Raw genomic sequence first — 21,585 nt, 5'->3', positions numbered from 1 at the left:
AGACGAAACGAGACAAGACTAGAGCCTACCTGACGAGACTTCATATCTTATCGGCAGACGAGAAAAGTTTTCAGTAAAGTGTCTTCTCGGTGGTCTCGTGGGCATCACTATACTACTTTTGACGGATGTTAACCCTCAAAAAAGCCATCAAGACAAATAGTCACGAATTACAAAATACCGCTTTTTTAGTTTTTTCAGGCCTCAACTCAATATTTTCAACTTTTTCATTCCGGATGATGAATCTTAATAAAATTTCCACTCGATTTACATGACCTTCATAACTTTGGAGCTGTCTGGATTCTTCTCCATTCTCTAAAATAACCTCTGAAGCGTGTAAAATTAAGCACTGTAAACTGTGTTGAATTAGTTGCAAAATGGCGAATACGCCGGGCGTGAAGGTACGTTTCAAGGCTTGCCCTAACTAGCAAAGCCTGGTCGAGATTATGTTCATTTGTTGTTCAGTTTTCGGAGCAGCTTTTCAGATCTTACTTTTATTTTCAGTTTTCCAATCAGAATCATTATAATAAGTCTTTATTGAATAAAATTTATATTTCTTCAATCAATAACAGAAAATGAAAACGCTGTAACGCATGAATTGATTTTCAATGACCCTCATTTTCAAGCAATAAAAACTTAAAAAAAGGAAAAATAAGAATTTGCGTGACCACACTGATTATTAATTCGATCGAACATTCACAAGGTGCTGCGGTGCTTTTCTTGAGTTTTTTCGCGAATGCTGAATGAAGAAGAAAAATCCACTACTTGTGTACTTACTTCAATACATTATCTAGCAAAAATCGTTTACAAAAAGCTTCCATAATCCTATTCAATATAATCAGGGCCCGAACTAAAATAAATGAACTATATTATGTTCGACATAGGCTTGCTGAAAATCCAATTAAGGTGTTAAACTACATTACATACGTGAAGTTTCCACCTTCGTAACACCGAAGTGTCTCTAACAGACACATCAGTGTAACAATATCACATAGAAAGTCTCGAAAAGAAATAAAATTGAAAGAAGTAGGTGAATAACTGAAATTTTTAGGTCTCGCGAAATAATAGGACTCTGAATAAATGCTCAAAATTGGAACAATAACGATAGGTGGAGGTTAGTCCATCAAAAGCTGCTCATAAAGTCAGGTGCTAATAATTCTTTGGTTCAATATTAACCCTAATGCTCTCATAGTATTAGAGAGTGTCTGTGTATGTGTAAAAACTTACAAAGTTGTTGTTGTTATTACACAGTGACTTATCCTCTTGTTCTATCTAAAGTGAGCAATTATTGAATTTTATCGACTAGATATATAGTCAAACTGCAGAATCGGTTCAGCTTTTCATTATTTCTACTGATTGGAAAACTTTGAAAAGAGGCGAATATAAATGAAAATTATGGAAATACGATATGCTCGGATGCTATATTCGTGTGAATAAAAATTGCAAAGACTCACTCTGTAATTATCCCGAAAGATTGCAGCCTAGCAGGAAAATGTTCAGTCGGTTAGAAAATAATTTACGAAATTTCGTTTATTTTCAAAGTTTAACAATCAGTTATACAATAATAATGAGCTTAACCAATACTGCAATGTGAGAATTAGGTATTGGGAATCTCTCTGTGTCGAATTTTCTCCAAATAAATATATTAGAGTAATTCACTCAAAAAGTAAAATTTTTTAGCTGCGTTTACGAGAAAACACTAGTCGTATATATATATTTTGAAATATGCGATTTTTTTCCAATTCAAAGACGACAAATTCAATAATAGTTTGCATTAAAAAAACTAAATCTTTGCTTCATATTCCGAAAACTAAAAAGGTAAAAATTTTTTTTGAGAAAACCAGTGAATTCTACTGTTGATTTCTAAAAAAGTGATTGTACAAGGTTCGCGTTTCTGATATATAACTTCAAAAGAAAAAAATGTTATGGGAACTTATTGACATCATCAAAATCACAATTTTCGCTAATATCTCAAAAACGAAGCATCGTAGGAGGCTACGTTTTTCACGCCTGAAGAAGACAACATGTAATCTGCTTAGCTCTAGCTTCTCTAGTTCCCGTGATCCTCTCACTGGACATTGAATTTGGGACACCCTGTACAGTTTAACTTCAAGCTGAGTTTAACTCTGATAAAAATTCAACTTTGGACTCCTTTTGAATCTTAACTAAACAACTGTTTCATTATCGTTCAATTTCGATCAACATTTTGTCACCTGTCGAACAATCACTCCTCATATGACAGCTGACGGGCTACTCAAAATGAAGAGTACAGGGGAAGAACAAGGAATGTCAGTAAAAATCGAAAATTGAGGTAGTAATGCCATCTTGTTGCTTTTGTGCGTATCTATAATCCTGCAAATTTCCTTGAACAAAAACATTCATAGTCAGCAGCTTTAAAGGTTTTATTGGTTACTTATGGCTGGCAACAATCATGAGTGTCCGCACGCAAACAAGCAAGAACCGTCTATGTCACCAACGCCGACAAGTTAAAACAAATTATATTATAGCGTCTGTTGAGAGTGCCTTAGTGCGTTACTGTTTCAGCTCATGTTTTCAAAAGAATTTTAGAACTGTTTGATAGTAGTGATGAACATACTGGAGTGAAGTGGCCCGAAAAAAAAAATTTGCAAAGGGCGCATAAGAGACGTGATGAAAAAAATTGCTTAAGAAAAATTGCCCTTTTAAAACACAAGAAATTCGAGGACTGTAGTGCTCATCTGAAAAGATGTATATTTTTATCACCGAAACACTTACAATGGACTATATTCTAACGTCCAGTTTCATAATCAAATTTAAAGTCACTTCAAGCTTAAAGCTTCCTTTCCTGTCATTTTTAGTAGTAAGGTTAAAGGAAGCTACCCGATGCTGCATGTGAAGGTAAATCATATGCCAGATCTAATTTCTTAGTCGGTTTTATTTGCAGTTAATGACAACTTTTTTTTTCTTCTTGTGCAAGTTTTTTTCAGAATCACTGAAATTAGCTAAAGAGAAGTACAAAGATTTCAAGATATTGAAGACTTTTTGCTCATCTGTGGAAGCCAAACAGTATTATACAAATTTACCACATATGCAGTAAGGAACAAGGAGATATGCAATGAACATTTAACATTGCAACTTTATTTGCTTTTCCTAAAAGTTGTAATACCAATATACACATGATGATGGTATAAAATACTTTAACAATGAATGCGAATGAAATTCATTGTTGATGCGTTGTATATATTGACTTTGAAGATATTTCATATCAGTTTTTAAAAACATGTAATCCATTACATCATTTTTCCCCAACAATGTTGAAATATATTAGTATTCCTCAAGTTTTTTTGAAAACTTTGAACTGATTTGAAAAAATAAAAATTTGTATTCACTTGAAAATTATATTCTTATTTATGTAAATCTATTCCCAACGGACATTCCTCATTGTTCCCCTGTGGTTTTCAAATGCAACCCCAAATAGGAAAACGTTCAATTTAATTCAATTTTCCATTCTTTTCAGTGTCAAACAAGAAATAAATTCTACTCCATCGAGTCCATCAGAAACATCAAGTCCTACAGGTCATAAGAATAAAGGTAAGCGAACGTTGAAGGATTCAATCAATTTGGTCAACACTCACTACCAATGACTCAATTTGCCTAGTGTTCTGTGAACATCAAAGTTAATTTCAGAGTTGATAAATAAAGTTTACACAATCTCGGATACGTTATTTTATCGATATTACTACATTGAGATATCACAGGTGGAAGAATTTTGTATGGGATAATTTGCATGTGAACAACCAATCTAGCAACCACTTTGTTTCAATTGAAATAATCGCTCAAATATTTGAGTTATACTTGATTGAAATTCAATTCAAAGATATATATATATATATATATATATATATATATATAAATTGCTATAAAATTACCACAGAATTTTTCGACGATAGTACCGCTACAACTTCTTCAGGTTAAAATATTAAACAGGGGTGGAACTATTTTTAGGTAAAGCAAAACTGTTTCAAATACACTTACATGAATATACAGTGGTCAAGTAAAGGTTTTTATATCCATTGAGCTTCGAGAAAAATACCGAAACAGGTCAAATTTAGTTTCTTTATGAATGATTGTAATAATAAGGATAAACTCAGATGCATACCACCCGACGATATGAATATCGACAATATTCTTCATTAATGATTGTAATATTGCAGTGGCCACAAAAAATTTCCATTTTGCCTAATAAGAATAGAGAAAAAAAAATGACTCTCACTATGACATTTGTCAGGGAGGCTTTAATATATATATATATACAGGGTGTGGCGTAATGAATGGATAATATAGTGCCTGCGGGTAGAGGACCGCATAGCAGTTCGGAAAAATATATTTTAGGTTCAGTAAAAGTCCAATGGTTTTCGAGATATTGGAGATTTTCGAAAATTCAAGATAACCATACCCTTCGCTACTCGTTTATCAGGCAAGACTCCAAATGAAGGAATTTTTTCAAACTGTTTTTCGGATAGTATTCCTGGATAGATGCGCTATCGAATGTAAATTATTATTTTTGGGGTGCATAAATAGTTTTTCATGAAAAAAAGATGTAACTCAAATTTTCTGCTTCGCTTATTTTTTTTCCTAAGTTCAACCCAGCGTGGTGTGAAAAAATAATATGGTTACCTGAGTGCCAAAGCAAGGGAAAACATGCCTGTTTATCTGAGATTCTGAAATGGTATAACTCACTTTATTTCCAGCATTAAATACAAAATAAATTTCTATTACAATGAGTGAATGCAGAGTTTGATGTAAGCCTTTTTCTTTAATTTTTAGCAACTGAAATGAGACTTGCAAGCAGAATAAAGCAATTATTCATAAGAAGTTGTAAAGCATCTAGTAGAGCTCCTGATGCCCACTTTGAATGCTTTTTGTAAAACTCAATTCAATTAAACGATATTTTAAAAGTTTTTTTCTCTCGTATTCTTTAATTATTAAGCCCTATAGTTATAAAGTTAATAGTTTTTCAGCGAATTTCAAGTAACGAAGTGAATTTTAGCACTTTTTTAGTTAAGAAAAAATTAATTTCTATTACATTGAGTCAAGATCTTCGTTACAAAAATGCTGAAATTTAATTCATAACTTGAAATTAATTTGAAAATATTGAGTTCACAACGTTGGGGTTCAATAATAAAAGAAAACGAGACAAACTAATTTTGAAATATCGTTTCATTGAATAAAGTTTCACAAATAATGTTTAAATTGGCCACCATGAGTTCTGATACATGCTCTATAGTCTACACTTGCTAATGAATCATAGCTTTATTGCATATCAACAATTTGAAAATGAGTATCGTTTCATTGAATTAAATTTCGCAAAAGATGCTCTAAGAGGCCACCATGAGCTTCAGTACATGCTCTATACCTTCTTATAGATCATTTTGCTTTATTTTGCTTGCATTTCTCATTTTAGCTGCTAAAATTTCAGAAACAGTGTTCACATTAAACTAGGCCTCAATTGATTGTAATAGGAATTCATTTTGTATCAAATGCTGAAAATACAGAAAGTTATACCATTTCGGAATCTCAATGAAACGGGCATGTTTTTTCTTGCATTGGCACTCAAGTAACCATATTATTTTTTACACCACGGTAGGTTGAACTTATGAAAAAAAAATAAGCAAAACGGAAAAGTTTATTTAGATCTTTTTTTATGAAGAACTATTCATGCGCCTCAAAAAAAATGAATTACATTCGATAGATCATCTATCCAGGAATACTATACAAAATACAGTTTGAAAAAATTCCTTCATTTGAAGTCTTGCCTGCAAAACGAGTGGCGAAGAGTGTAATTCTCTTGAATTTTCGAAAATCTCCAATATCTCGAAAACCAAGGCATTTTTAATAAACGTAAAATATATTTTTCTGAACCGCCATAGAGTCCTCTACCCGCAGGCTCCATATTATCCATTCATTACGCCACACCCTGTATATATATATTTTTAAATAGAGTGTTACAAACTTTTACAATCTGAAAACAATGAAGCAGGTGTAAAGAAATGGCAACAAGAGACAGATCCTACAACCCGTTCCTCGTTCCAGATCTCAGTGTAAGCAGAGGAAAAATGTCAACGGGGTACCATGTGTACATATCTTCGTATGATATATGAAAACAGAGTAAAAACATCAGAAAAAACTCTGTGTTTGCCCGTATAAGTGTAATGATTATGAATTTGTGTGAAGAATAAACTGAAATTATTATATTGGACAAAATCCAAAAACTTCTTCTTCCTTCTTTCTACCATGACGGTTGACGAAATGAGAATAATCTGAAAACAAAAAAAAAGAGAAAACGAGAGGGGTATTGAATTTTAAATTTCTCATTAAATAATTATGAAATTTGTAACCCATCTCAAAAAAGAATCACCGAATGAATGCCTTCGAAACTACTCTGAAATTTATATATTCTGCATCTCTTCACCAAGTGGTCTATATATATTATTCTGCTCCACACTCACATCTTGGACTATCAACAGCATTCCACCTAAAGAGCATGCTATTACACCGACCATGGCCAGTCCTAAGTCGATTTAGGGCATAAATTTTTCTAGGAAGATCAAAGCCAGGGACTTTTTTTGAAGGATCAATAAAATAAACCTTTATTAAAGAGATTAAACGAATTCCATTCCGATTGCCAAAATTCTATATGGCTATTAGTCGAATAAAGAAAATCATTAGTCCATAAAGGCTTACAGGATTTCAATTTGGCACTTCTAGAATCTAGTAAATATGATAAAATTGGGAATAGGGAAGGAATGGAATGTATTCCAAAACTTCGAGACTGCCACCTGTCGGCGAATATGAAGTGGTACGATGTTTGACAGAACAGGTAACCAATGCAGAGGTGTAGATTTGATACTGTTGAATCAAACAGAGCAACAGTACTCAGCAGCAGAAAAAACTATATAAGGCGAAGAATAATTCAAAGCTCTGTGCCATGTTATAATAATTTATAAAGACCCCTTATTACCAAATTATATATATAAACTGGTTATGTTTCTGATATTAAGAAGAACTTCTCGACATTTTTACTTGTTAGAAAGATCAATTATCCTGCCAGCTGTCCAATAGCAAAAATATCAAAAACTGAATTTTTGTAGATACGGCATCTGTCTTTACAGGAAAGCAGTATCTGTATACTGCCATCCTTGACTCGTACAAATATTTTATCAGTAGATTCTAGCGGTAAAAAAATACTTTTTTCCTACACCATTTGTTTCCTTATCAGTTTTGTTCAAAAGATACAGACTGTTGAGAAACCGCGGAAAATGTATTCTCACGAACGGTTTTATCGAATGAAATAAATTTCGGAATATAGTTTTTCATTCATTTAATGAATCTACATAAAGCCAAAATCCTCTCATTCATGATGGATACCTATGTCCTCTTAGAAATTAAGTTGAATGCTACCAAATGGGTTTGCATACCTTTTGAGCAAAACAAAACGCACCGAAGCCTTCTCACGATTTATAATTACTCTAACGTTAATAAATAATTCGCTTCCTAGAGACGTCCGCGATTCTCAACAGCGTACCCATCGTTTTTCCTCGTCAGGGATGTGTAAATATTTCATGACAACGCAGCGTCGATATTTTCACATGTGAATTTATCAACGAATACCATTCTCGACATGAACAGGAAAAAGTCTCAAATTCCACAAATAACTTTCGTTCGTTTATCAGAATAAACGGAGTTTTAAAACTACACGAAGTATCCATCGATTCAGACTGACTTGTGCTTTCGATAACTGAATTGTTGGTTGGATCATATCTACGATCATATGCACGAAAAACGAAAAAAACGCCTGAATAATGTGGAAACTGAAAATACAATATACATTTGATATACACCTTGAAAATTGAATAGAATTTTTTTTATATCACTTGGACTTGAGAGCCGGGGACATTCCAAGGATTGTAAAATGATGAAAGCAACCGAAAGGCACAAATATAATTTTGAAAAAATATCTTTCCATTGAAAGAGCTTTTTCCATTATTTACAAGTAATGAGGATAAATTCAGATGCATACCACCCGACGATATGAATATCGACAAGTGTTACGATCTGAATTGAGCTAGCCAATTTGTCATCGTCAAGGCCCCCAAATGGAGTACGCTCCACCGAAGAAAAGCAGATGCTGACCATGGTTTCGGCCTCATTTGGCCTCATCAGAGCAACATAGCATTTTTCCACGGTGGAGAACGTTTGGAATTGATGGAACTTTATTCAATGTTGTCATGTTCTATTGGGTATTATTTACCCACAGCGCCATCCAACATGAAACGGTATCCGATTCAATGGTGGCGCTGTGGGTAAATAATACCCAATAGAACATGACAACATTGAATAAAGTTCCATCAATTCCAAACGTTCTCCACCGTGGAAATATGCTATGTTACTCTGATGAGGCCAAATGAGGCCGAAACCATGGTCAGCATCTGCTTTTCTTCGGTGGAGCGTACTCAATTTGGGGGCCTTGACGATGACAAATTGGCTAGCTCAATTCAGATCGTAACACTTGTCGATATTCATATCGTCGGTGGTATGCATCTGAATTTATCCTCATTATTTTATTCATTGCCTCCCTGTTTAGGCGTGATCTTTCTTTATTATTTACAAGGTTGGCAAACGATCCTGAACTCGTCCATTTCCCTTTGACACATGTGTATGTCGAATTTTGCAGGTTAGGTTGAGTTATGTTGGTTTTTTTTAGGATAGAATAATAAGAGGTTCTGCTCAATCTAAATATGAAAAAAAGGATGTATGACCTCCACGTGCATCACTGACTGCTCGGCATCTTTACTGCTTCCTTTCCTCTGAGTTATTGAGAAAATTCTGTTCAATTTGTTACCTAAGCATTGGCAAAAAAATCTGGGAGCTGTTGAAGAGTTTCCAGTTGTGTTCTGAGGACATCAAGGGCTCTTTGCATGAACGATTGGATTTAGATTAGGGAATTTCGAAGGTGTTATTGCATTTTCACGTCTTCATAAATATTAAAAACTTGACAACGGGATTGAAGATCAAAATGAAAAGTAAAATTAAAGTTTCTCCTACGTTTTGTCTGTATTTTTAGACTTTCTCGAGGTCCATTCAGAGTTGCTCTATAGCCTCTATATTATTAAAAGTTTTGTCTAATTTTTTTCTGACTTTACACATCAACTTTGATGTATATAATATTCAAAATTCGTTTTTCTTCATGTGAAAAGAATATGTAATTTGTCTGAGAAAACAAATAAATATTAAAAACGGTAAAAACAGCAATAAATAGGGTTGCGAACGGTATAATTACAAAGAAGCAAGAAAACATAAACACAATACATAAATGTCAAGTTTTGAAGTCCAAAAATGTCAACTAAAAAATCCGATTCGAGCCAAAAGACCGAAAACGACCATTGCTAGATGTTATTCGCTTTTTGTTTCAAGTTTCCTCTAGTAAGTAGACATCGAAAGGTAGATAGGCAGCTTTTCGATTCATTATTTACGATAATTAACGTCTTTAATCGAGTAGGAAAAATGAGTGATTACCACTGTAATTTTCACAGTTTTCGGTTTGAAATGTATTTTCTATAGTCATTTATACAACAAGTGATTTCAATTAATATTTAATGAATAAACATTTATAACTCACGTGTTGTATACAAAACTTAATTTAATTTTTATAATAATTCAAATTATAATACTTTTCACAGAATCATGTAATTAGGTTATTTGTGAATCATTGGTTGAAATGTTTTCATTATTTGAAAATGATGAATTTTCCATTATTTTTCTCAGTTGGAATGCATTGAAAAATTACTGAGTAGTGATTGTTTCAACAGGGAATCAACACATAAATCTAGGTAACCACAAAAAAATTAAAATAACTTTTTTGACGACGTTTTCAGCGAATGTTAATATTTTCCTTTAATATTTTCATCATGTTGTGTTTAGGACGTGCTAATTTGTTGATTGGAAATTCAAATGAATCTATAAATTGCAGGAAAGTGGAGTAGGTTTTCTGATTGAGCGGAAAGCTGATGAAGAAAAGAGTCCTAAATTCATTCCATAAGGAACCAACTTCGAGATTGTGTTTCCTTTTTAATCTGCAGGCTGATGATTCCTATCCGATTCACTCCCTTTATTTGATGACAGTATAGGAACAATCATTTTTAAGAATGATTATCTCCGCATATTCTATCGTGAAAAATACAGCACATTAAGGTTGATAAGTCATGAAGTGAATGATTTTGTCTATAGGAACATTTTTCTGTAATGGCCATCCCTGGTAGTAGGAGCTGTGGACTTGGTAAGGTTGACGACCTTCTCGGTTATTCCACTATTCTTCCAGGGGCCTAAAGCGATGCTGCCAACTATCTTATAAATTGTACATTTCTCACAGATTCGAACAGATATCGATGAACTTGACAGAGTTATCCATCGATTTAAATCAAAACTTTTTACGGTGTTCGCAATAAGCATATATTCTGCGAATATCTCGAAGTGTTACTCAACTGAAAAGACAACCCCTTAAATACACCCTTTGATTATTCAAAATCTTCATTGATGATGTAATCTTAGTTATGAGTTTCTAGTGCTTATCTCCTAAGAAATTAGTATTAATCATACATATCAAAAAATCTTTACGACCGAAATTCTTTTACTTTTTATGGCTCTATCGTTGTTTTGTGTTCCAAAAATATTGAATGAATGTTCTCAGAAAATTGAGAATATTGGAACTTTTAATTTTCGGAAAATACTTCATTGGAGATATCATTGAATAATCTATCTGTTCGAATTCTGCTTGGTTGCTATTTGATGAAAAATAATGTGGGACGTCCTGTACGTATGAACTCAATGTGGCTGAAAAAGCTAATTACGTCAATTGCTTACAAGAACTATGCGTACAGAAAATTAACAACAATAAAATCGAATTTCTTTGGTCAAACGGTTATACACCTGTGTTATTTCCTTATTTGATTGCCTTGTTATGGTAGAGCCTGATGGAAATCTGATGAAATTAGCATGAGAATGATAATGAATATGATGATGATGATCATGACTATAATTATAGAAACACAGCAAAACGTCAAACGGTAAATATGATGTAGTTTTTTTTATTCAACTGTTGTCATCAGTTTATGATTAATTGCATTAAGTGTTTCCACTTTTAAAGACAGGCAGATACCTATATTATATTTTTCGATAATAATTTGGATTATTACCTATTTGTTCGGCCCTCAACAGTACCGTTTCTTCTAATGAAGAAAGAATCATCTTTCAGTGTGCCTTCAACTAGCAGCGTTTATTGAAAGGTGCAGATGTTCAACGAAAAATGAAAATAAAAATTCGTGCCAAGTCGTTGAAACAAGATTTGAAACAGTAGCAGATTTTGTTTTGAATTCGCTGTGGATGGAGTTTTTATCTCATACACAGGGGTTACCATACAATTTGGTGCATAATGAAAGAGCTTGAGGGAAAAAACTTCAAAAAAAGCAACCATATTTTCCCGTGAGTAATGAAAGTATGTTGAAATTTTGCACAAAATAGGCTCACTATTCTCACTCAAGGTTATCTTCTTCATTGAAATGAAATGTCTTTTTCCTTTCTCCATTTCTAAAACATATCTGAAACATAACAAAAGAAGAATAAAATGAGAAAGATGAAGTAAATAATATCGCTTTTATGACATATATTTGAAGGCTTGATGATGATATAAGAATAAATTACGAGTAACATAATTATTCAAAATTCAAATGAACGCAGGTATGTTCCTGTTTTTTGATTGATTTTCATTTTAACGAGTTCTGAACTATAGGTAGCCCACTTGGCATCATCAAGAGATCTGAAAGTAAACTATAAATTAGTAGTTGAGTACTTGTTATAATGGAAATCAAGTAAATGTTAGAAAGTTTATTTATTTGTTTCAATGAACCACTTGGATTTTGGATTTCTCTCCACATTTGTTAATTATACAAGGTGAGTTTTTGACGTACAAATATTCAAACAGTAGATTTTCGAGGTCAAAAGAAACACTTTTTTCCTTCAACATTTCGCTGATTAAAAACCATAAACAAATTTTATTTTTAGTTCTATCTCATAAATAGTTTTATCGAATGAAATCATTCATTTGATGAATCTTTTTCGAACACAAGATATCATTCACGGCTTTTTTCTCATTATGACCATTACGTACCATAAGAATACCAAAAACTCAAAAAACCCAACTCTTGAAACTAAGTTGGACGCTATCTAATGAAAATTCGAACGTATTCTAAAATAAAAGTATTCTTCTTATTTTCTCGTATAATGCGCCGTTTTCGAGTAAATAAAAAATATATGTGAAATTCGAAAACTTGGGTTCTTTGTACCGAATGCATTTACATCCACAGATGTAAGGTGTCACAGATTAGGCTTGTTATTCTGAAGGTAATTTTGTTTTTTCAGGGTTGGCAAAGCTCGTTATGAGAACTTAAAATGGCTACATTTTTTTTATAAGGACCGAATCGGAAAAAATGGTATAGGAAAAAGTGTTTCTTTCGACCTCAAGAATCTACTGTTAAATATTTGTCAAAGACTCACCCTGTATAATACTTGCTGAAAAATATATCATTTCAATCTTGGGGACTGAACTTGTAGAGAGTCTCTCAACTTACTCGTCAGTTGGAAAAGCCAGAATTTTTTTATTCGTCAAATGGAATAAAAATTAGGAACATTTTTTCAGTGAAAAACCAATGTTTATTCATGTCGTTCATTTTTCGAGGTGGAACGATTTTTTCAATGAATTTCGACATAAAAAATTTCTCGAAAAATCTCACCATTCGCAACCTGCTGATGTTGATAAAAAGAAGTTCGTGAAGTGCTGCCATCTTCAACAATCCCAACTAAGATGTTTTGGACATCTTAACCATCTCACCAACAATCAGTTCAATTCTATTTTTTTTTGTGTTCCGAACATAACAGACTGATCAATTAGTACGAAATTTCTGTTTTCTTTTTTTTAAAGTTTTTTGTTTATAACTCTGAAAGTTTTTACTGCGGGTAGATGATTTATTTAGGCAGCGCCCACTTTTTTTCTTATGTAGAATCGATTGAAATGATCATAAATATACGTTGTAATTTCCAGTTTTGATGTATTCGTTTCGTCCAATCTTCTCATGAACACCAAGTACATTTCAGGTCTAAACCTCTAACTATATACTTATAATACTATACATATTGATAAAATGGAATTGAATCTCGGTGTTATTTCATTTTTTATAATCAAACGAACGAACAAAAAATTGATCATTTTGAATAAAAATAAATAAATTTCCTTTCAATTTCAAAGAGCAGAAATCCTAAATTTTCGTTTGAACTCCGCCTTCCAAACCTTCCAAACACCCTGTATACGGAATTACGGATATATTAATCGACAGTTATACACGAGCGGGCCAGATTGGACAACTTTTCCGTAAATATAAACGCAAGCAGAGCAACAAGAAAGTGATACACCTTCCTGCAGCATCGTCTGACGGGAAATGAACTCATCTGGCATCTAGCCAAGCACTCGGCTCCATAACGAGAAAATCCAGATATTGAAAATACAAATTGGTGAATAATTAGGTAGTTCTTGTGTTTATGGAGTAAAGACGGGCTCTTCGATTGTACGCTAGAGTGAATGAACTTGAGATGAGGAACCGGTTCAAGAACGTTTCTTATATACACACGTGTAAATAGACGACGATGACCACTTCTTCTAGAAGAACCTGTAGGTTCTACACAATTTCCAGGGCCAGGGGGGAATAGAAACGGATATTTATCTAGGGATAATTGTACTGCCTGTAGCCAATGGAGTTGGTCCTGTGAGTAGGTATGGGTTAGGAAGTTAGTCGGCTGGAGATTCGGTTTACTAATTCCAACAATAACGCATTCGAAATCATCTTTTGTTATTCTACATATATCTACATATATTGGAAAAATGATTTCACAATGAATCAAACTTCTATAGAGAATTGTAAACCTGCAAAGTATTTCCACAAAATGATACAATTACAAACAAGTAAAAGGCTTATCTTACAAATACCCCGAATCAAAGAATCCGGTAAATGTGATGAAACTGCTACTGAAGATGCTCCAAGAACTTGAGCTCTGTATAGCTGCATAGTGCAATGATTTCGTAGTTTGGTTCTACCAAGAAATTTTTCTATACTTTTTCTGAGGTGTTGAATATGAAATTCATGTTATTGTTATGGTTGTATGGATATAATAAAGTGCAGGTAATGAATGGTGGTCCTGTGTCCTTTGAGGGCTTCTCATCTGAAAAGATGAACATATTATTCTGGTGATATGGTAGTTGAATTTAGATACACAAATATGTAGACCTTCAGATTCAAACGAATTTCCTGTCAATTTCTCTATAGCTTCCTGTTTATCACAGCCTAAATCAAATCCAAGAAAAAGATCTGAAAAATATGGCTGCGGCATCGTTTGAGCACCTGTTTTAAAATCAAGAAAATCAGTAAAAGTCTTAAGTTGTTTAGGATGATATTGGTATAATATGGTAGGGAAGTAATAATAAATTCTTTTATTTCAAAAAACCTGAAAGTTCAACGGTTTCTTGATCTCAAAACTGTTACACAAACCATCCAACTCTGTCACTTTTAAGATGTCCTGCCTGGCTCTGGTATCTGCTACAAGAATCTGCTGGGGAAGCTCTAAATATTTGTAATCATGATAACCATTATACCTACCTCTAATAGCGAGAAAGGCCATTTCATCATATAAAACTTAATATTAATAGGTTTTCATTATTAATTTTAGATGAATAGTCTGGAAAGGGCCCATGATAAAAGTGAAACCCCCACTATCCACATTTGTATCTCTTCTTCTGTAATTTCTTGTTTCTCAATACCTAACCTAACCTAACTAGAGTTTTATTATGTTTTTGAAAATCTTCATCAAATTATATTCCTATATCCTATATTCCATAACACCCTTAGGATCAATTCGCAGAAAGCCTATATTATGGATCATTATTGCCGGTGGTCTTATGGTTTATGGGGTAGGGAGGAGATGATGTGAAGAAGAATGAAGTATATTAATCTTCGAATGTCTGATATACGACGATAGATGTAGAAGAAAATGAAGAAGATACATGACGATGAGGCAGAAATCCAAAATTCAGCCTCACCAATGGAAAGCAGAGAGATCATCAATAGCTCAAAGACAAAAGAGGCTTCAGGCAACAAAATAACGAGTAGCATGCTTGAAGAAAATGACGAGAATAGAAGATGCAAAACTGCTGAAGTTTTGTGAAAATTCTGACAAAACTATACACTCTGGCTCTTGGCTCTTGGAAAAGTTGTTTAGAATAATACCCAAGAATCCCCTCGACTTAGAAAAATTATTGGGGCTAACCGAACATATAAGAAAAGGATTCCGAAATTAGCAAGCAACATTACTGCACGTCGCCAGAGCATTATAGAGTATGAGGATAGGATATGTTACGGCTAAAGATAAGTGTGAGCATAAATTTAAGATTAGCCGGCTGAACTTAGGTTTATATTCGAGGTCCGGCTAAAGTTCGATAAAATATTCATCTGCGTCAGGGTATTTCATCTTTAGCCGGCTTATGTGCACATTACCCAAAACGAAACTGCTAAAAATGTATTCGATGGACACGCGGAGCGGTGATGTCTTTTGAATGGTCGGATAGAAGAAGACGAAAGCACGCGGCCACGTTTTTGTTTCAATTTTAAGAATTGAAATATGCAAAACAGCATCGAATGCTATTGTATTGAGGTTTTTTTTTACATAATGTCCATTGGTTTTCAATTTAACAATGAATGAGTTATTTTCATATGTTAAGGAGATTAATTCTCTTCACATCGACTCTAAGTTTTTCAAAACCAATTCACATCTCTTAGATATACAGTTTTCCACACGACAATAGTCAACTGTCGTGTGAAAAACCGGAATACGACCACACAAGGAAATGAAATATTAGATATTAGATACCGTCAAACGGGGTGAAGTGGATATAGCGGGGTGAAGTGGATCAACCGTGTTTTCCCGCATATTTTATCGCGTAGGTAACTCATAGACAAGACCCTAAATTGCCGCGAAAAAAACTCTGTGTCTACTTTTACCTCCTAAGATTGCTAACTCGTGCCTTGGATACAATTCTGGATGGTTAGTTTTCTCACAAACAAAAATTTCGTACTCTCTCGAATAAACAGTTTTTTAATTGTTCAACTTCGATTATATATTTGGCAATAACTACGATAGTTATTTTCACTTAAACTTTTACAAGTTACGTATAAACTAGTTGGAATGTTATTCCCCATTTTGAAATCAAATGTACCACCACAGTTCTTCAGGAAAAAAAAATATTTTTCACATTACTCAAAAGTGAGGGGTGAAGTCGATCACCAATGATTTAGTCATATTTGACCAAGCGTAAAGCGGCCTACAGACGAGCAACATAGTTGACAACTTGGTTGTCAACACGGCGTGATGACAACCAAGTTGAACGTCTGTGGGCCGGTTGAAGGTTGATAATCCTTCAACCTCGTATGGTTTACAAGCTCGTTGACAACGTAGTTGTCAACTAAGTTGCTCGTCTGTTGGCCGCTTAAAGGCCTATGTCGCAAAAATACCCTTTTCGTAAATCCGCATGCAGAGGATATAGCTCTTGTGAAAAGGCACCAAATAATTCGCAAAATCCACCTGAAGCAAGTTACACGTGGCCGGCACATCTTTAATCTGGAAGCCAAAGAAGAGATAATTGAATCTCTACCTATATGAAGACTGACTAGAGTATAGAGTACATTCATATACCTTCATTCAGTGGCCAAGATTTTGTTTTGGGGTGGGGGGGAAGGGGTGGTGCTTCACACCGAACGATCGTTCAATGTTCGTACTAGAAAAAAATTCGAATTGTTGGTATCTTTGAGGGGAAGTTGCCCACTTCCCTAGCTGCGCCAGTGCCTTCATTCAAAAGACTGTTTTTATGTTCGTTAGAAATTTATTTTCGATGTTGATTGTATTTTGTTTTGAAACAAAACATGTTTAGTTTTACACAGAAAGAATAAAGATTTTTTTATTTTTTCAATGGTTCTAGTTCTGATTTCACAGCACCTGTTGGTCTTAGGACTCAAAATAGTTTTTTTTTCATTTAATCTGATCCAATTCCACCCTTGTATAGTTAAAGTGAATATCCATTGATTTTTAAAATGTGATCCACTTCACCCCAAAGTACGAGGTGAAGTTGATCGCACTTCAACCAAAAAAATTTCAAAAACTGTGCAGCCAAAAATTTTGGTAAATCGGCCAATCGATAGCAAAAGGATCATAGAATCTTTTTATAAACGCCAGCCCGCTTGCACTGATAGTTTGAATCTTATTCCTAGAAAACCTAGATTTTTGATCTACTTCACCCGGTTTGACAGTATAGAGTATTTTTTCTGTGAACTGAATTTTTTTTCCCTGCCATTCAATATTTATTTGGGTTTATGAAAAAATTTTTTACGAAATAGAAACTATAGATTCTAAAGTTGCAATTTCTTTTCAACCTTAAGCTTTTGTAAAAAAAAACAGAGAAAATATGAACATGAAAATAGTTGAAAACACTTTTTTTAGCTGATTTTGTTAAAAATTTCTTCCAAAGCCATTGAACAATACGGATTCCAAAATACGGCCTGTCGCCACCCTTGATGAATCATTCCGGAGGATTCAAGTGCAGTCATCGTAAAGCTTATCAGCCGAACAATCCGGTTAGCTACAAACAATATTTGGTACTGCTACTTATATTTCTCCAGAACTTGACGTTTGGTATTTTGATGATTTGATGAAGAAGCTGGCTTCATCATTCTTGCCTTCATTCGCTCCTTTTGATCATTGAATTCTTTTGCAATCTTGCGAACTATGAATAATAACAAGATGAAAGATAACCATTGACTCTGCAGTTTTCCCTCACACTCAAAAAAGAGAACCTTCCTTGGTTTAGCGGGTACCAAATTCAGGAGAGTAAGGAAACCCACTTTGGTCCTGAGGTGAAGTTCGTGGTATCTTCTTACTTCTTTTTGAAAATACACACTGATATACTTATAAAAAAATTATGACGATTTTTGACAAGTGGGAAACTATAACTTAAGGGAAACCCAGCAGCTAAACAGAAAAGCTAGAGATTTTTTATTATTGTTTTGTATCAATAGATACAGTCTATTAAAAATCAGTTGCGTTCCTTACGTTGTTCATAAAACCCTTGTATTTTTTTAAGACAACCTACAGATGTTCAATAGGATTAAGGTCATCAGTACAAATAGGCTAGTCTCATACTTCAATAGTCTCCGTATTCTTCGTATTCAGGAAAGACTCTCCGAAGTACTATTATGTAATGAAGCATTCAAATGAATGACACACCTATGCCTAGTTAAACTTTTGTTGCGTGGTAATTGAAGGAGTTAGCTTCTTCCCGTAGAGTGATCACGTCTCAAAAGATTACAGTTCTCCCTTCATATTTCGGAATCCGTAAACCAGCATGATGCCTGGCTTGCCTTCTACAGCCTCTCAAGACACGTATTTATTGGTTATCAGATGAAAGACCTATTCTGGTTAAGGATGTGCATTACGAATGTACCGGTTCTGTCGTATCTGATCGTAACGATTGTAGAATACCAGTCCATCAAAATTTCGTGCACGCACCTTCACAATATAGGCACAATCTCAAACTATAAGCATCTTAAGAAGAACTGAAGAGATTCAAATAGGTATATTTCGACAAAAATTATACAAAATGTCCTGCTTATGTTCAAATTTCTTGTCCTTAACAGCCAGATAACATTTTTTTGGTTTTTTGGTTATCGCTGCCAGGGCACCCCTTCATATTTTGCGTCCCCCCAGAATATGTCAAAAAATTATAAGATTTAATTAATTTTGTAATCACGTAATGTGTATTGTGATTATTGTTTATAACTGTACTCCATAGAATAAACTATAAACATAAACAAAATTTAAACTGGTCAGTCGGCTCCCCCAAAAAAATTTCGGACCCCCTTGGCCCATCCTAACTACTGATTCCATATAATTTCATTTGTGCGAGGGATTTGAATCACATCATAGATATTATCATTTATATTAGTTAGTTGTTGTGTAATGATAATTTTTAATTTTTTTCTGGGTGTCAACCAGCAGTTGGTGAATGCAACACCTGTATGGGTGATAGGATAGCACCAAAATTTCCTGACACGTCAGAAATGTCTTTTTTTTTTTAATTAAACCAATGGACACTGTTATCATCCCTACATCACACTGAAGTGTGAACGTGAACGTGAACGTCCATGTCTGCTATAATATTTGATGTGTACATTCTTTTAAAAATATATTCTACTCATTGAAATTGTAATGTTTTGCAAATAAAGAATGTTGGCTTCCTCACCACCCAGTTTTACCTTCAAGATCTCTAGAAACGAGGTCTTTCGAAGTCACGTTCTTCTTCAATTTTGGGTTGGATTGCTATGTTTTGAAGTCTTTCTGAGAAAATACTGTAATCTGCGTTGTTTTATTAGTCTTACGGTTTAAACATGAACAGTGAAAAATATAAGGGTTCAGATATATGGTTCTTCCGAAAGCTTACGTGAGAGTATGGACACGTCTACTTCTCCAATGAAACCGCAGCCCTTTTCAAGGAGTACATTCTTTTGGGGAGTCACAATCAGGTTTGGAATTGAGTTTTTTTCGATGACCGAAGTAATTTATTAGTAATTCTAAGAACCATGACTTTCCAGACATATGTTTATGATGTTATCAAAGAAGTAGTCTGTTAATTGCATGCAGTTATTGGAGAAAATTGAATTTTTCTGAATGATTACGCTTTGTCACATAGATTCCACCTGGTATTTCACGCTAGGGAAAAACAGGATATTCCATATCTAGCATTACCTCCAAGATCTCCTGACCTGACCTGTCCTATACATCCAGCAATAACAACAAACAAATCAATTCAACATTTTGACGAGCAAAAAGGTAAAGAGTGAAAATTTTTGAACGAGAATAGTAGATCTCAAAAGATTTGTTTCTCAATGAACCAAACGATTTTCGATTATATCTTTTTATTCATTATAGCCGTAATAGCCGAGTAAAATAGCAATATGGTCGAAAAACCGCGAAATCACCCCTTCAGGGGACACACTTCAGCGGCCCCTCTCCTCTGAACAAATCTGCCGAGGGCAGAAAAAATCCTGGGATATTCATATTGGGACATATCTGAAAATATTTCAGCAATGACTTCTCTGGCTGCAATTTTTTTTCATAATTGGCCGATTTTAGAGTCCAACGTAACGCTACTGATCAGCGACGACAGCCGTATTAATAAAATTCATTAAAATGTCGTTGCTTCCGAAGCTCGCAGAAGAATTTGAACCACATCAGCACACCTCCTTCCAATATAATCAAAGCGACGCTTTACATACGATGGAACCACTGTCAAGGAATCCTGCGTTGTTCGCTTCGACTATAATAGCAGGAGATAAGGGATTTACATTCTCATCGTGATTTGGGAGCCTCCTCTCTCTTCCTCTCCGGCTCCTGCTGCAAGAGACAACGGTCATCGCCCTTAGCTGGTAGCGTGGCCGCACTGTCCCTCCTCGATCGGATCCGAGCTCTCTAAGTACACTTACCTGTTCTTGCCAGAGAGAGCATTTCAGGCATTAGTACGGGCTTTACCTCAAGTGAAATGTGGACGATCGCGAGGTCCAAAAAGTCGTTTTAGGCGCCGTCGTCACGTGGCCTTGATGCGTCCGCACACACAGCGTCGTCGTCCAGCGCCCCGACTACCACCTGCCAATTACGTTAGCGACGTCGGTTGTTATGTCACGTGATGCGTATGTGTGAATTATGGACCGCGGAAGTCATCCAGCGAAGGCGCATTGACCTCCCCTATGTATGTGATAAGTGTTGAATCGCCAGGATTATTTTTCACCGTGTGCGAGTGACCAATACCGAGACACGACACAATTGATTTTGTTACATTACTTTGCTCGATGGAAATCAGTTTCACAGGGTGGGAATTTTTATTATTACATCTGTTAGGTGTACTATTATGACTACCTTTATTGCCCTTCTCTTATCGGAAAAGATCCTTCAATATATGAAATAACACTAGATTTTAATCTTCAAATGTTAGGCACTTACCTAATGATCATTACTCACAGAGTGAGTAAAAAGTTACTCAAAACATTAATATCTTCAATATGTATTCACTATTTTGAAGGAAAATGTTCGAATAAGTTAATTTCATGTATAACTGAGAAGTTTGTCATGCACCGGGGGTTTGTTTTTTTGAGATAGCAACCATAACTTTTTGTGTCAGAAATGGATAGACCTTTTGTTCCTGAGGATGATTTGTTCATTTTAGGTTTTTCATCAACCCTTCTCTCATTATAGGGATAAAAACATTTTTGAATTCGAATTTCTACTTTATCCCTTTTAGGACTAGTGGATAGCTGAGCATTCCACTAATTCATAGATTTTTATGGAAATGACTAGTGGTTATTTTAGCTGACCATGCTGTTAGTTTATTGTCTGTATGATATATTATGC

General features: G+C 34.5%; 1 protein-coding gene across 2 annotated transcripts in view; it reads left to right on the top strand.

Moving 5' to 3' along the window:
* LOC123311010 (ecdysone-induced protein 78C) overlaps nt 1-21,585 on the top strand; it is a 135,188-nt gene that overhangs the window by 11,970 nt on the left and 101,633 nt on the right. For both annotated transcript variants that reach the window (XM_044894762.1, XM_044894758.1), the window contains exon 2: nt 3,494-3,567. In XM_044894762.1, coding sequence (XP_044750697.1) covers nt 3,494-3,567 — 74 coding nt within the window. The remainder of the gene's footprint in view (nt 1-3,493; nt 3,568-21,585) is intronic.

The sequence above is a fragment of the Coccinella septempunctata genome, chromosome 1 (assembly GCF_907165205.1).
Source record: "Coccinella septempunctata chromosome 1, icCocSept1.1, whole genome shotgun sequence".
Taxonomy (NCBI): Eukaryota; Metazoa; Arthropoda; class Insecta; order Coleoptera; family Coccinellidae; genus Coccinella; species Coccinella septempunctata.
Note: the sequence above shows the minus strand (reverse complement) of the source record. Positions and strands in the feature narration are given on the sequence as shown.